The 12,426-nt window shown below is 47.8% G+C and overlaps 1 protein-coding gene across 2 annotated transcripts; it reads left to right on the top strand.

Moving 5' to 3' along the window:
* The first annotated feature begins 3,457 nt into the window (after nt 1-3,457).
* Nucleotides 3,458-12,124, top strand: cacng5a (calcium channel, voltage-dependent, gamma subunit 5a). 2 transcript variants are annotated; one of them, XM_066666434.1, is made up of 6 exons: nt 3,458-3,653; nt 5,183-5,224; nt 7,662-7,748; nt 9,494-9,634; nt 11,394-11,539; nt 11,867-12,124. In XM_066666434.1, the coding sequence occupies exons 1-6, from the start codon at nt 3,458-3,460 to the stop codon at nt 12,122-12,124; spliced, it is 870 nt and encodes a 289-aa protein (XP_066522531.1). The 2 variants fall into 2 exon arrangements, with proteins under 2 accessions (XP_066522531.1, XP_066522532.1); XM_066666435.1 differs by lacking the exon at nt 5,183-5,224.
* Nucleotides 12,125-12,426: the final 302 nt, after the last annotated feature.

Raw genomic sequence — 12,426 nt, 5'->3', positions numbered from 1 at the left:
AGGAAACCCACGCAGACACAGGGAGAACACACCACACTCCTCACAGAGAGTCACCCGGAGGAAACCCACGCAGACACAGAGAGAACACACCACACTCCTCACAGACAGTCACCCGGAGGAAACCCACACAGACACAGGGAGAACACACCACACTCCTCACAGACAGTCACCCGGAGGAAACCCACACAGACACAGGGAGAACACACCACACTCCTCACAGACAGTCACCCGGAGGAAACCCACGCAGACACAGGGAGAACACACCACACTCCTCACAGACAGTCACCCGGAGGAAACCCACTCAGACTCTGGGAGAACACACCACACTCCTCACAGACAGTCACCCGGAGGAAACCCACGCAGACACAGGGAGAACACACCACACTCCTCACAGACAGTCACCCGGAGGAAACCCACGCAGACACAGGGAGAACACACCACACTCCTCACAGAGAGTCACCCGGAGGAAACCCACGCAGACACAGAGAGAACACACCACACTCCTCACAGACAGTCACCCGGAGGAAACCCACACAGACACAGGGAGAACACACCACACTCCTCACAGACAGTCACCCGGAGGAAACCCACACAGACACAGGGAGAACACACCACACTCCTCACAGACAGTCACATGAGTCACGTTAAATACATATTGTTCAAACTGAAACGTTGATTCCTCCAGTGAAAACACACTTTTAAGGAAACCTTTTGCAGCATTCGACAGTGAATAAAACAGACATGCCCCAGGCTGCTGTGTAAAGACCTGTGTATGTCGTCTTGCCAAAGAAAGCCATGCTGATTTATATTCCACCAAGAACAGAGCTTCAAAGCATCTACAAAAAAAGGCTCTCGGAGCATTAACACAGCTGTGACGGTGTCTTCCATCTGGACGGAAGTGAGGAGCGTAAAGATCGAGCCCGGCACGAGGCCATTCACACCAACCATTCCACCAGCTCCTCTCCGCCCGAGCGGAATACTAACAGGGGCTCGGCTCTTTCAGGCCTGAGGAGCTCTGAAACAGCCTGCGCCGGTGCCTTTCATTAGCTTTTCAAAGCTCACTCGCCCGCTCGCTTTTGTGAGGGGACTTCACCCACTCTGCTGTGTCTCCAGATGCATGAGCGTGAGCCGACCACTCCAGCTGTGAACGAAAAGACAAGAGCAGGGCTTCGTTGAGATGTGCAATTAGTTCATGGTCGCTAGCTCTGTTTATCTGCATCTGGAGCGTGATCCTGTGTGGAATTGCAGTTCCCTGATGAACACAATAGCCAATGAAATACTGAGTGGCACTTCTTTCTAGGAACCGAAAAGGCAGAGCACCTACAGAAATAAAAGGGATACCGGGTGTTTCAGGGGTTATCTGATTACGTCGGGGCAGCACAGTGGTAGGTAGGTAGGTGTGGTGTGGCAGTCACACAGCTCCAGGGACCTTGAGGTTGTGGGTTCAATTTCTGCTCCCGGTGACTGTCCGTGAGGAGTGTGGTGTGTTCTCCCTGTGTCTGTGTGGGTTTCCTCCGGGTGACTGTCTGTGAGGAGTGTGGTGTGTTTTCCCTGTGTCTGCGTGGGTTTTCTCCGGGTGACTGTCTGTGAGGAGTGTGGTGTGTTCTCTCTGTGTCTGTGTGGGTTTCCTCCGGGTGACTGTCTGTGAGGAGTGTGGTGTGTTCTCTCTGTGTCTGCGTGGGTTTCCTCCGGGTGACTGTCTGTGAGGAGTGTGGTGTGTTCTCTCTGTGTCTGCGTGGGTTTCCTCCGGGTGACTGTCTGTGAGGAGTGTGGTGTGTTCTCTCTGTGTCTGCGTGGGTTTCCTCCGGGTGACTGTCTGTGAGGATTGTGGTGTGTTCTCCCTGTGTCTGCGTGGGTTTCCTCCGGGTGACTGTTTGTGAGGATTGTGGTGTGTTCTCTCTGTGTCTGCGTGGGTTTCCTCCGGGCGACTGTCTGTGAGGAGTGTGGTGTGTTCTCTCTGTGTCTGCGTGGGTGTGGTGTGTTCTCCCTGTGTCTGCGTGGGTTTCCTCCGGGTGACTGTCTGTGAGGAGTGTGGTGTGTTCTCTCTGTGTCTGCGTGGGTTTCCTCCGGGTGACTGTCTGTGAGGAGTGTGGTGTGTTTTCCCTGTGTCTGCGTGGGTTTCCTCCGGGTGACTGTCTGTGAGGAGTGTGGTGTGTTCTCTCTGTGTCGGCGTGGGTTTCCTCCGGGCGACTGTCTGTGAGGAGTGTGGTGTGTTCTCCCTGTGTCTGCGTGGGTTTCCTCCGGGTGACTGTCTGTGAGGAGTGTGGTGTGTTCTCTCTGTGTCTGCGTGGGTTTCCTCCGGGTGACTGTCTGTGAGGAGTGTGGTGTGTTTTCCCTGTGTCTGCGTGGGTTTCCTTCAGGTGCTCCGGTTTCCTCCCGCAGTCCAAAAACACACATTGATAGGAGGATTGGTGACTCAAAAGTGTCCGTAGGTGTGAGTGTGTGAGTGAATGTGTGTGTGTGTGTGTTGCCCTGTGAAGGACTGGCGCCCCCTCCAGGGTGTATTCCCTCCTTGCGCCCAATGATTCCAGGTAAGATCTGGACCCACCGTGACCCTGAACTGGATAATCAGATAATCATCCTCATGTCCATCAATGGTCAAGTCAGGTCTGGTGTGCAGTGTGTTTTCTTTTTCAGTGGCTGTGAGATGCAGTGATGTCTCATCACACATAACTTGTCTCTCTCTCTCTCTCTCTGAAGCAGCTGCACATGAGCCGAATGACTCTGTACTCAGTACTAAGCATTGCCTATTTGTGTATAATGCCCCCAGCACTGGGCTGTGGAACGGTGGAACGGCATTCTCCGGAGCGTCAGAGCTCTGTTGAGTGTCAAACCTTCACTGAAGAGTGAATGGATGAATGGTGTCTCTCTGCGGGTCTCTGTTAGTCCAGCGTAGCTGCCCCGGGCCACGCCAAACCAATCAACCGCGACAGCACAGCAGGGTTCAGCCAAGCGCCCCCGATCAAACACGTCCCCGCGGCCAAATCGCTGTCGATTATGTTGGCATTCCACAAACGGACAGAGGCCAGAGCGCTTAGGAGGCACTCGGCCGCTTAAACCGGAGCAGACAACCTCTCAACCCACTTTTTAGCGTTAGTCGATGGCTGGGGGTTCACGCGGATGAGCAGCTCGCTGGAGAATGCAGGGAGAACGGAGTTAACTGCAGGCGACATCTGCCACGAGTTCATCCACCTTTTAAACAAGAGCAGGAGGGAGAGTTCAGAACACGTTCCTCATACAGCACCATCAAATTAGTGTTAAATTTGGCAGCTGTTTTCAGTAGAGCTCCTGTTTCGTACTTTTTTGGACCGCTCCTATTGGTTCATTTACTGATCAAGGACACGACGTAAAGGAAAACCTTTAAAAGGCGGTGATCGTACGTATCACACTGTGTGTCTCTGTGTGTTGTTGCAGCTCTTGTGTGCGGTGCTTGGCGCCCCCTGCTGGACCGGAGGTGATGAGTGTGTGTGGGAGGAAAGCCCTGACGCTGCTGAGCAGTGTGTTTGCGGTGTGCAGTCTGGGGCTCCTGGGCATCGCCGTCAGCACCGACTACTGGCTGTACCTGGAGGAGGGGATAATCCTGCCCCTGAATCAGAGCACAGAGATCCGCATGTCCCTCCACTCAGGCCTCTGGAGGGTCTGCTTCCTCGCAGGTGAGGGGTTATTCAGTCTTTCCAGCACACTGCTGCCAACACCTGTCTGTCAACTGACATATGAACTGGGCTGTTGGTGTTCTCCTCCAAGAGTGTTGAGCCCCAGTGGACTATATTTTGTACACATTGTATGAATCCTATTGGACTTCTGCTGAAGTAGTAAACATCAAAACATCAGCAAAACTCGCTATTCACTGTGTTTTCTTTGGACAACGACAATATGTGAATTCCTGTTGAGACCAGGCTTTAGAGGAAGGATGGATCTCCATCTTTAAAGCGTTATATGATTGGGGGAGACCGAACCAGTGGGTGGAGCCAGCAGTGAATACATTAAACTGGAAGAAATCAAGTGCCTCATTTGGGAAACGCTGTTCTCCTGGAGCTCCACTAAGATTCTCTGTGACACTCTCAGCTTTAAACACAGCGCTGAACACAACAGCCGTCTTCCACCCGTCTCTCCTCATCCTTTCATCACCCTCTAGCACTTTTCAGCAGCTCCCTGTGTGTGTGTGTGTGTGTGTGTTTCTGAATATCTCTTTTCAGGGTGTTTGTTGCTCTCCCTGTGACTCTTTTCCCCCACCTCCTCTCTATCATTCTCACTCTCTCTCTCTCTCTCTCTGTCTCGTGCTCTCTCACATTCTTTCTTTTCTCTCTTTCTCTCTTTCACACACACTCTCTTTTCTCTTTCTATCATTCTCTCTGAGAGAGTGTCAGTCTCATTCACACACTCCTACTTCATTTCAGCATCTTCCTCCTCTCTCTCTCTCAGTGAAGAAAACTGTGATGGCATTTGCCCTGAGCTCCACTTCGTGACTTTACCTGCAAAAGGAAAACTATGCAAAACGGCACATCCTCCTCTGTCTCTCTCTCTCTGTTTCTCTCTCTCTCTGTCTTTCTCTCTCTGTTTTTGTCTCTCGCTCTGTCTCTCTCTGTGTGTGTGTTTCTCTGTCTCTCTTTCTCTCTCTCACTCTCTCTGTGTTCTCTCTCTCTCTCTGTGTGTGTGTGTGTGTGTGTGTTCTCTCTCTCTCTCTCTTGCTCTCTCTCTCACTGTGTTCCCTCTCTCTCTCTCTCTCTCTCTCTCTCTCTCTCTCTCTCCCTCTATCTGTGTTCTCTCTCTCTCTCTCTCTCTCTCTCTCTCTCTCTCTCTCTCTCTCTCTCTCTCTCTCTCCCTCTATCTGTGTTCTCTCTCTCTCTCTCTCTCTCTCTCTCTCTCCCTCTATCTGTGTTCTCTCTCTCTCTCTCTCTCTCTCTCTCTCTCTCTCTCTCTCTCTCTCTCTCTCTCTCCACATTATACAGTGTATGGTCCTTTAAGGCTGGGCCATGTATCAATAGATATATGATGACTTTGTTATGAGAACATTTTTTTCCTCTCAAACCTGCACCATCCTATTTATCCCAAAGGACAAGCCCCTGATGTCTCTGCTGAGGCCTGATGGGATTTTTAGTCCTGGATTCTTTTTTTTAAAGGATTCTGGGAATTGAAGGTACAGCAGGAGGACACTGACTTTGATTCCTTTCTGTTCTTCTAGATTCTCCACCTCCTGAGAGAGTGTTACCCACCGGTGAGACAGGTATATCTCTCTTTCTTTCTCTGTTTCTCTCTCTCTCTCTCTCTCTCTCTCTCTCTCTCTCTCTCTATGTTTTCTCTCTCTCTCTCACTCTTTATCTCTCTCCCTCTCACTCTTTATCTCTCTCTCTGTCTCTCTCTCTGTCTCTCTCTCTCTCTCACTCTTTATCTCTCTCCCTCTCACTCTTTATCTCTCTCTCTGTCTCTCTCTCTGTCTCTCTCTCTGTCTCTCTCTCACTCTTTATCTCTCTCTCTGTCTCTCTCTCTGTCTCACTCTCTGTCTCTCTCTCTCTGTCTCTCTCTCTCTGTCTCTCTCACTCTCTGTCTCACTCTCTGTCTCTCACTCTCTGTCTCTCTCTCTCTCTCTCTCTCTCTGTCTCTCTCACTCTCTGTATCTCTCTCTCTCTCTCTCTCTCACTCTCTGTCTCTCTCACTCTCTGTCGCACTCTCTCTGTCTTTCTCACTCTCTGTCTCTCTCTCTCTCTGTCTCACTCTCTGTCTCTCTCTCTCTGTCTCTCTCTCTCTCTCTCTGTCTCTCTCACTCTCTGTCTCTCTCTCTCTCTCTCTCTCACTCTCTGTCTCTCTCTCTCTGTCTCTCTCTCGGCTGTGATTTAGTTAATGATTCTGTTTCAAATCTAAGTTTTTGATTATTATTCTTCTGACATAAATGTAGTTCCTGCTGCTTAAAGTGACCACTGTTGTTACCTAGCAACGGATGTTCAAAGGGGCTGTTGTTAAATATAACAACTCTAAATACTTGTACATTGAATCTGCAGTGAAATATCCTCCAGAAGCTTGTTGTGTAGAAGTCACCAAACATTGTGCTGTGATCTGGAGCACGTCTGCAGTAACAGGTGTGTGGACCTCCTCTTAATGGGAGAGGTGACTGGACTTTGGCCGAGCTCATGTCCGTTTAGGGCTAAAGAGCCCGGACTCAGTGGAGTATTGAGTGGCCTTATTGCTGTGGACTGTTGGGAATGACCCAGAAACCTCCAGCGTCTGACACGGGGAACGCAGCCGCCACAGCCAATAAACATCTGCCTCCGCGGCAACCACCTCCGGGGGGTTTTCTTTGAGTGAACACAGACCTCTGTCCAGGACTGAGTCACTCCTGAGAAACCTTCTCGGGGTGGGGTTTCTAATAAAGTGGCCAGTGTGTGGATCCAATTTCTCTCTCTCTCTCTCTCTCTCTCTCGGTCGTCTCTATCACTCTCTCACACATGGGCTCTCTGGTAAAATGACTTGGTTTGTATGCACATAATCAGCTCCTGAAAGGTACAGGCGGAGTGTAATTTGTTTCACTTTGCTGCCAGTCCATTTCTGCGCTGCCATGGTGATAGAGAGCATCATAAATCCATTTTTAAGATCCCGAAACGTTCCATCTCTCTGCCATTCTTTCTGGAGCAGTTATTTGTCACCTGGAGTCCATCTCCCTGAAACAACAACAAAAAAACACATCAGAAATATCACCTGGAGGGTTCAGTGCACTCAGAATCTGAAGCTGTAACATACACTGGGATATATTTTCCTGAGACTTAATTCCTAGTCTCCAGTTTAGTTCTACACTACACTATCCCCCTTCTGAGAACTCCAGATCCATCCAGCCATCCATCTTCTGTATTCACCCAGTCACTCAGCCAGTCACTCACACACTCACTCAGATACTCACACACTCACTCAGTCATTCACACACTCAACCAGTCACTCAGCCAGTCACCCATTCTCTCACACACTCAGTCATTCACTCAGCCAGTCACTCACACACTCAGCCATTCACTCACACACTCACTCAGTCATTCACACACTCAACCAGTCACTCAACCAGTCACACAGCCAGTCACCCATTCTCTCACACACTCAGCCAATCACTCAGCCAGTCACCCAGTCACTCACACACTCAGCCAGTGACTCACACACTCACTCAGTAACTCACACACTGACTCAGTCACTCACACACTCACCCAGTCACTCACACAGTCACCCACTCACTCACACACTCACCCAGTCACTCACACACTCACTCAGTCACTCATACACTGACTCAGTCACTCACACACTCACTCACACACTCACCCAGTCACTTACACAGTCACCCACTCACTCACACACTCACCCAGTCACTCACACAATCACTCAGTCACTCACACATTCACACAGTCACTCATTAATCAGGTTATAAAATTTGGCCAATAAGGAGTTTTGCCCAGAAACTCTTCATGGTAGAGCATGGTGTTAGTGTCTAAGCTGGTTAACTGAACCCTGGCCACACACACACAGCTGGGGGTCTAACCTTTTGTGCTCCCTTTCACATTGCTCTGTTATTTACCTTTTAGAATATTTCTAATAACTCTATTTCCAGAACTCTGAAGGTGCTGTAACACAGTGCTCTAATTGAATCGGATCTGAACTGATCTGATGACTGTTGTTCCGGTGTGTTGCAGGTAAAGAGAAGGGACGCTGCTTCACCATTGAGTACATCATGCCCACCAACGTCCACTTAACATCGGAGGTCACGGTCAGCGTTCTGAGTAAGTGACACAGGTCATAATTCCTGACCTCATCCCGTCAGCACGGGTCACCAGCACCAGAGTCCAACCTGAAAGAATGTGTGTGTGTGTGTGTGTCTCCCGAAGTGAAGGTGTGGGGACTCTTTGGAGTTAAACGCAGCTAAACAGACACAAAGAGCGCAGAGAAATAATCAGTGTCCTGATTAGAAGAGCAGTGTGGAGTTATTCGCAGAGTGTGGAGCTGTGTGTGTGTGTGTGTGTGTGTACGTGCTCCACGTGCTGTAGATGTTGTTATATTATTGGACTGAGCTGCTGATGCTGGTGGAGCACGGCTGCAGCTCTGAGTGATGAAGCTATAAAAGGCACTGTGTGAGCTGCTGAAGAGAAGACGGAGAGACATCACCTCTGTTAAAGGGGACTGTGAGAACTCCATAATTCAGTGACTGAGATGTAAAGAAAGTCATTCAGAGAGGTTCCTCTTAGAAGAACGAATGTATGGATGTCATAACATCTACAACACAGATTTAACATGGTGTTTACTCTCCGTGACAACCAGTGGCCCCACCCCTCTGATCTACAGAGTGGGCTATTTATATGGATACACCTTAAAATGGGAGTGGCTGGTGATATTAACTTCCTGTTTGTGGCACATTAGTATATGGGAGGGGGGAAACTTTTCAAAATGTGTGGTGACCATGGCGGCCATTTTGAAGTCGGCCATTTTGGATCCAACTTTTGTTTTTTCAATGGGAAGAGGGTCATGTGACACATCAAACTTATTGGGAATTTCACAAGAAAAACAATGGTGTGCTTGGTTTTAACGTAACTTTATTCTTTCATTAGTTATTTACAAGTTTCTGACCACTTATAAAATGTGTTCTAAGTGATGCCCCATTGTGTTGGATCGTCAATGCAACCCTCTTCCCCCACTTATCACACACTGATAGCAACACCGCAGGAGAAATGCTAGCACAGGCTTCCAGTATCAGTGTCACATGACCCTTTTCCTATTGAAAAGCCAAAAGTTGGATCCAAAATGGCCGACTTCAAAATGGCCACCATGGTCACCACCCAACTTGAAAAGTTTCCCCCCTCCCATATACTAATGTGCCACAAACAGGAAGTTAATATCACCAGCCACTCCTATTTTATTAAGGTGTAGCCATATAAATGGCCCACCCTGTACATATGTGAGTGAGTGGGTGAGTGTGTGTAATTGTCCTCAGGTGTGAGTGTGTGATGAACAGTGCCTGGTCCAGGGTGTGTTTCAATGATTCAGAATGGGTTCCAGACCCACGGTGACCCTGATCATGATGGAGTTACAGAAGCAGAATAAGATGAATGAATGTATGAATGAATGAATGAATGATGATGACAGAATAGTGATAAATCAGTGGTAGATATTTATATAGGGACTATTTTGCCTCATAACACCCTGCCTGTACCTTTCCGCCATGCACTTTATATTAAAGAATTGTTACACTGTATCTAACAATAAAATGAAGTAAAAGAAGCTGACGTTTTGATCATTTGCAGATGTTTATTCGGTGTTGTATTAAAATGAGATCATGAATATTAATGAGGTTTAACTTATTCACCAAACGGCTTCAGACTATTTTCTACCTCAGTGATGATCTCATTAGGACTGGGTCACTGCTCTGCATTTAAAGAGATGGTGGAAAATCTGGGTAATGAATGAATTTGATCAGGTATTGATCAGAACTCGTTCTGTGTGTGTGTGTGTGTGTGTGTGTGTGTGTGTGCAGAGATGATCCGCTCAGCCACTCCGTTTCCTCTGGTCAGCCTCTTCTTCATGTTCATCGGCTTCGTCCTGAACAACATCGGACACGTCCGCCCCCACCGCACCATCCTGGCCTTCGTCTCCGGGATCTTCTTCATCCTCTCAGGTACCAGACACAAAGACTAGGACGGCACTAACTTTACAGTGGGATTTAAACAACTGTTGGTCGGTTTATCTCCTATATCTTTTCACTTTCTCTCTCTGTGTTCTCTCTCTCTGTGTCTCGCTCTTTCTCTCTCTGTTCTCTCTCTCTCTCTCCCTCTCTCTCTTTTCACTTTCTCTCTCTGTTCTCTCTCTCTCTCCCTCTCTCTCTTTTCACTTTCTCTCTGTTCTCTCTCTCTTTCTGTCTTTTCACTTTCTCTCTCTGTTCTCTCTCTCTCTCTCTCTCCCTCTCTCTCTTTTCACTTTCTCTCTCTGTTCTCTCTCTCTCTCTCTCCCTCTCTCTCTTTTCACTTTCTCTCTCTGTTCTCTCTCTCTCTCCCTCTCTCTCTTTTCACTTTCTCTCTGTTCTCTCTCTCTTTCTGTCTTTTCACTTTCTCTCTCTGTTCTCTCTCTCTCTCTCTCTCCCTCTCTCTCTTTTCACTTTCTCTCTCTGTTCTCTCTCTCTCTCTCTCCCTCTCTCTCTTTTCACTTTCTCTCTCTGTTCTCTCTCTCTCTCCCTCTCTCTCTTTTCACTTTCTCTGTTCTCTCTCTCTTTCTGTCTTTTCACTTTCTCTCTCTCCATCTCTCTTTTCACTTTCTCTGTTCTCTCTCTCTTTCTGTCTTTTCACTTTCTCTCTCTCTCTCCCTCTCTCTCTTTTCACTTTCTCTCTGTTCTCTCTCTCTTTCTGTCTTTTCACTTTCTCTCTCTGTTCTCTCTCTCTCTCCCTCTCTCTTTTCACTTTCTCTCTGTTCTCTCTCTCTTTCTGTCTTTTCACTTTCTCTCTCTCTCTCTCTCCCTCTCTCTCTTTTCACTTTCTCTCTGTTCTCTCTCTCTTTCTGTCTTTTCACTTTCTTTCTCTGTTCTTTCTCTCTCTTCCTCTCTCTCTTTTCACTTTCTCTCTGTTCTCTCTCTCTTTCTGTCTTTTCACTTTCTCTCTCTGTTCTCTCTCTCTCTCTCTCTCCCTCTCTCTCCCTCTCTCTCTTTTCACTTTCTCTCTCTGTTCTCTCTCTCTCTCTCTCTCCCTCTCTCTCTTTTCACTTTCTCTCTCTGTTCTCTCTCTCTCTCCCTCTCTCTCTTTTCACTTTCTCTCTGTTCTCTCTCTCTTTCTGTCTTTTCACTTTCTCTCTCTCCATCTCTCTTTTCACTTTCTCTGTTCTCTCTCTCTTTCTGTCTTTTCACTTTCTCTCTCTCTCTCCCTCTCTCTCTTTTCACTTTCTCTCTGTTCTCTCTCTCTTTCTGTCTTTTCACTTTCTCTCTCTGTTCTCTCTCTCTCTCTCCCTCTCTCTTTTCACTTTCTCTCTGTTCTCTCTCTCTTTCTGTCTTTTCACTTTCTCTCTCTCTCTCTCTCCCTCTCTCTCTTTTCACTTTCTTTCTCTGTTCTTTCTCTCTCTTCCTCTCTCTCTTTTCACTTTCTCTCTGTTCTCTCTCTCTTTCTGTCTTTTCACTTTCTCTCTCTGTTCTCTCTCTCTCTCTCTCCCCCTCTCTCTCTTTTCACTTTCTCTCTGTTCTCTCTCTCTTTCTGTCTTTTCACTTTCTCTCTCTGTTCTCTCTCTCTTTTCACTTTCTCTCTGTTCTTTCTCTCTCTCTCCCTCTCTCTCTTTTCACTTTCTCTCTGTTCTCTCTCTCTTTCTGTCTTTACTTTCTCTCTCTGTTCTCTCTCTCATTTCACTTTCTCTCTGTTCTCTCTCTCTTTCTGTCTTTTCTCTCTCTCTCTCTGGTGCAGGTCTCTCTCTGGTGGTGGGGTTGGTGTTGTATATCTCTAGTATAAATGACGAGATGTTGAACAGAACAAAGACAAACGAGGCGTATTTCAGTTATAAATACGGCTGGTCCTTCGCCTTCGCCGCCATCTCCTTCCTCCTCACAGAGGTAAACACACTGTGTCTCTCTGTATCTCTCTCTCTCTCTCTCTCTCTCTCTCTCTCTCTCTCTCTCTCTCTCTCTCTCTCTCTCTCTCTCACAAACACCCATGTGTAATGAGTAGACCTATGTATATCAGTTCATGCCGTTGCACCCTATAGTTGTCCAACCTAGCAACAGTTACTAAGGAAAGGAACCATTTAGTGGATGCACACATTAGTAACTTTCAGGAACAGAATCTGATTTCTCTGTTGTTTGTGTGTGTGTGTGTGTGTGTGTGTGTGTGTGTGTGTGTGTGTGTGTGTGTGTGTGTGTGTGTGTGTGTGTGTGGAGCAGGCAGCCGGAGTGATGTCCGTGTACCTGTTTATGAAGCGATACACGGCGGAGGAGATGTACCGGCCGCACCCAGGCTTCTACCGGCCACGCCTCAGCAACTGCAGCGACTACTCGGGTCAGTTCCTGCACCCGGACGCCTGGACGCGAGGACGAACCCCCTCGGACATCTCCAGCGAGGCCTCGCTCCAGATGAGCTCCAACTTTCCTGCCCTGCTGAAGTGCCCTGACTATGACCAGATGTCCTCATCCCCCTGCTGAGAAACAAATACACACACACACACACACACACACACACACCTTTAAATACACAGTACAGTGCAAGCCTTAGACACCTGCGAATATTACATTAAGGCTATGACATGCTTATTTCAGTTAAGCATAGCAGGGTTCAAAAAACCTAGGTAAACATTGTATAGAAATGTTTGTTTATATTTATTTGTACTTATTTTTTCTATCACAGATACATAGCTTTAAATCCAGTGTTTTCAGATGTAGCAAGACTTACGCAGTACTGTACCTACTGTACTGTCACGGGGGGGACCACTGGTATACTAGCGCTT

The sequence above is a fragment of the Hoplias malabaricus genome, chromosome 3, assembly GCF_029633855.1.
Source record: "Hoplias malabaricus isolate fHopMal1 chromosome 3, fHopMal1.hap1, whole genome shotgun sequence".
NCBI lineage: Eukaryota > Metazoa > Chordata > Actinopteri > Characiformes > Erythrinidae > Hoplias > Hoplias malabaricus.
The sequence above is the reverse complement of the archived record's forward strand: the minus strand, read 5'-3'. Positions and strand labels throughout refer to the sequence as shown.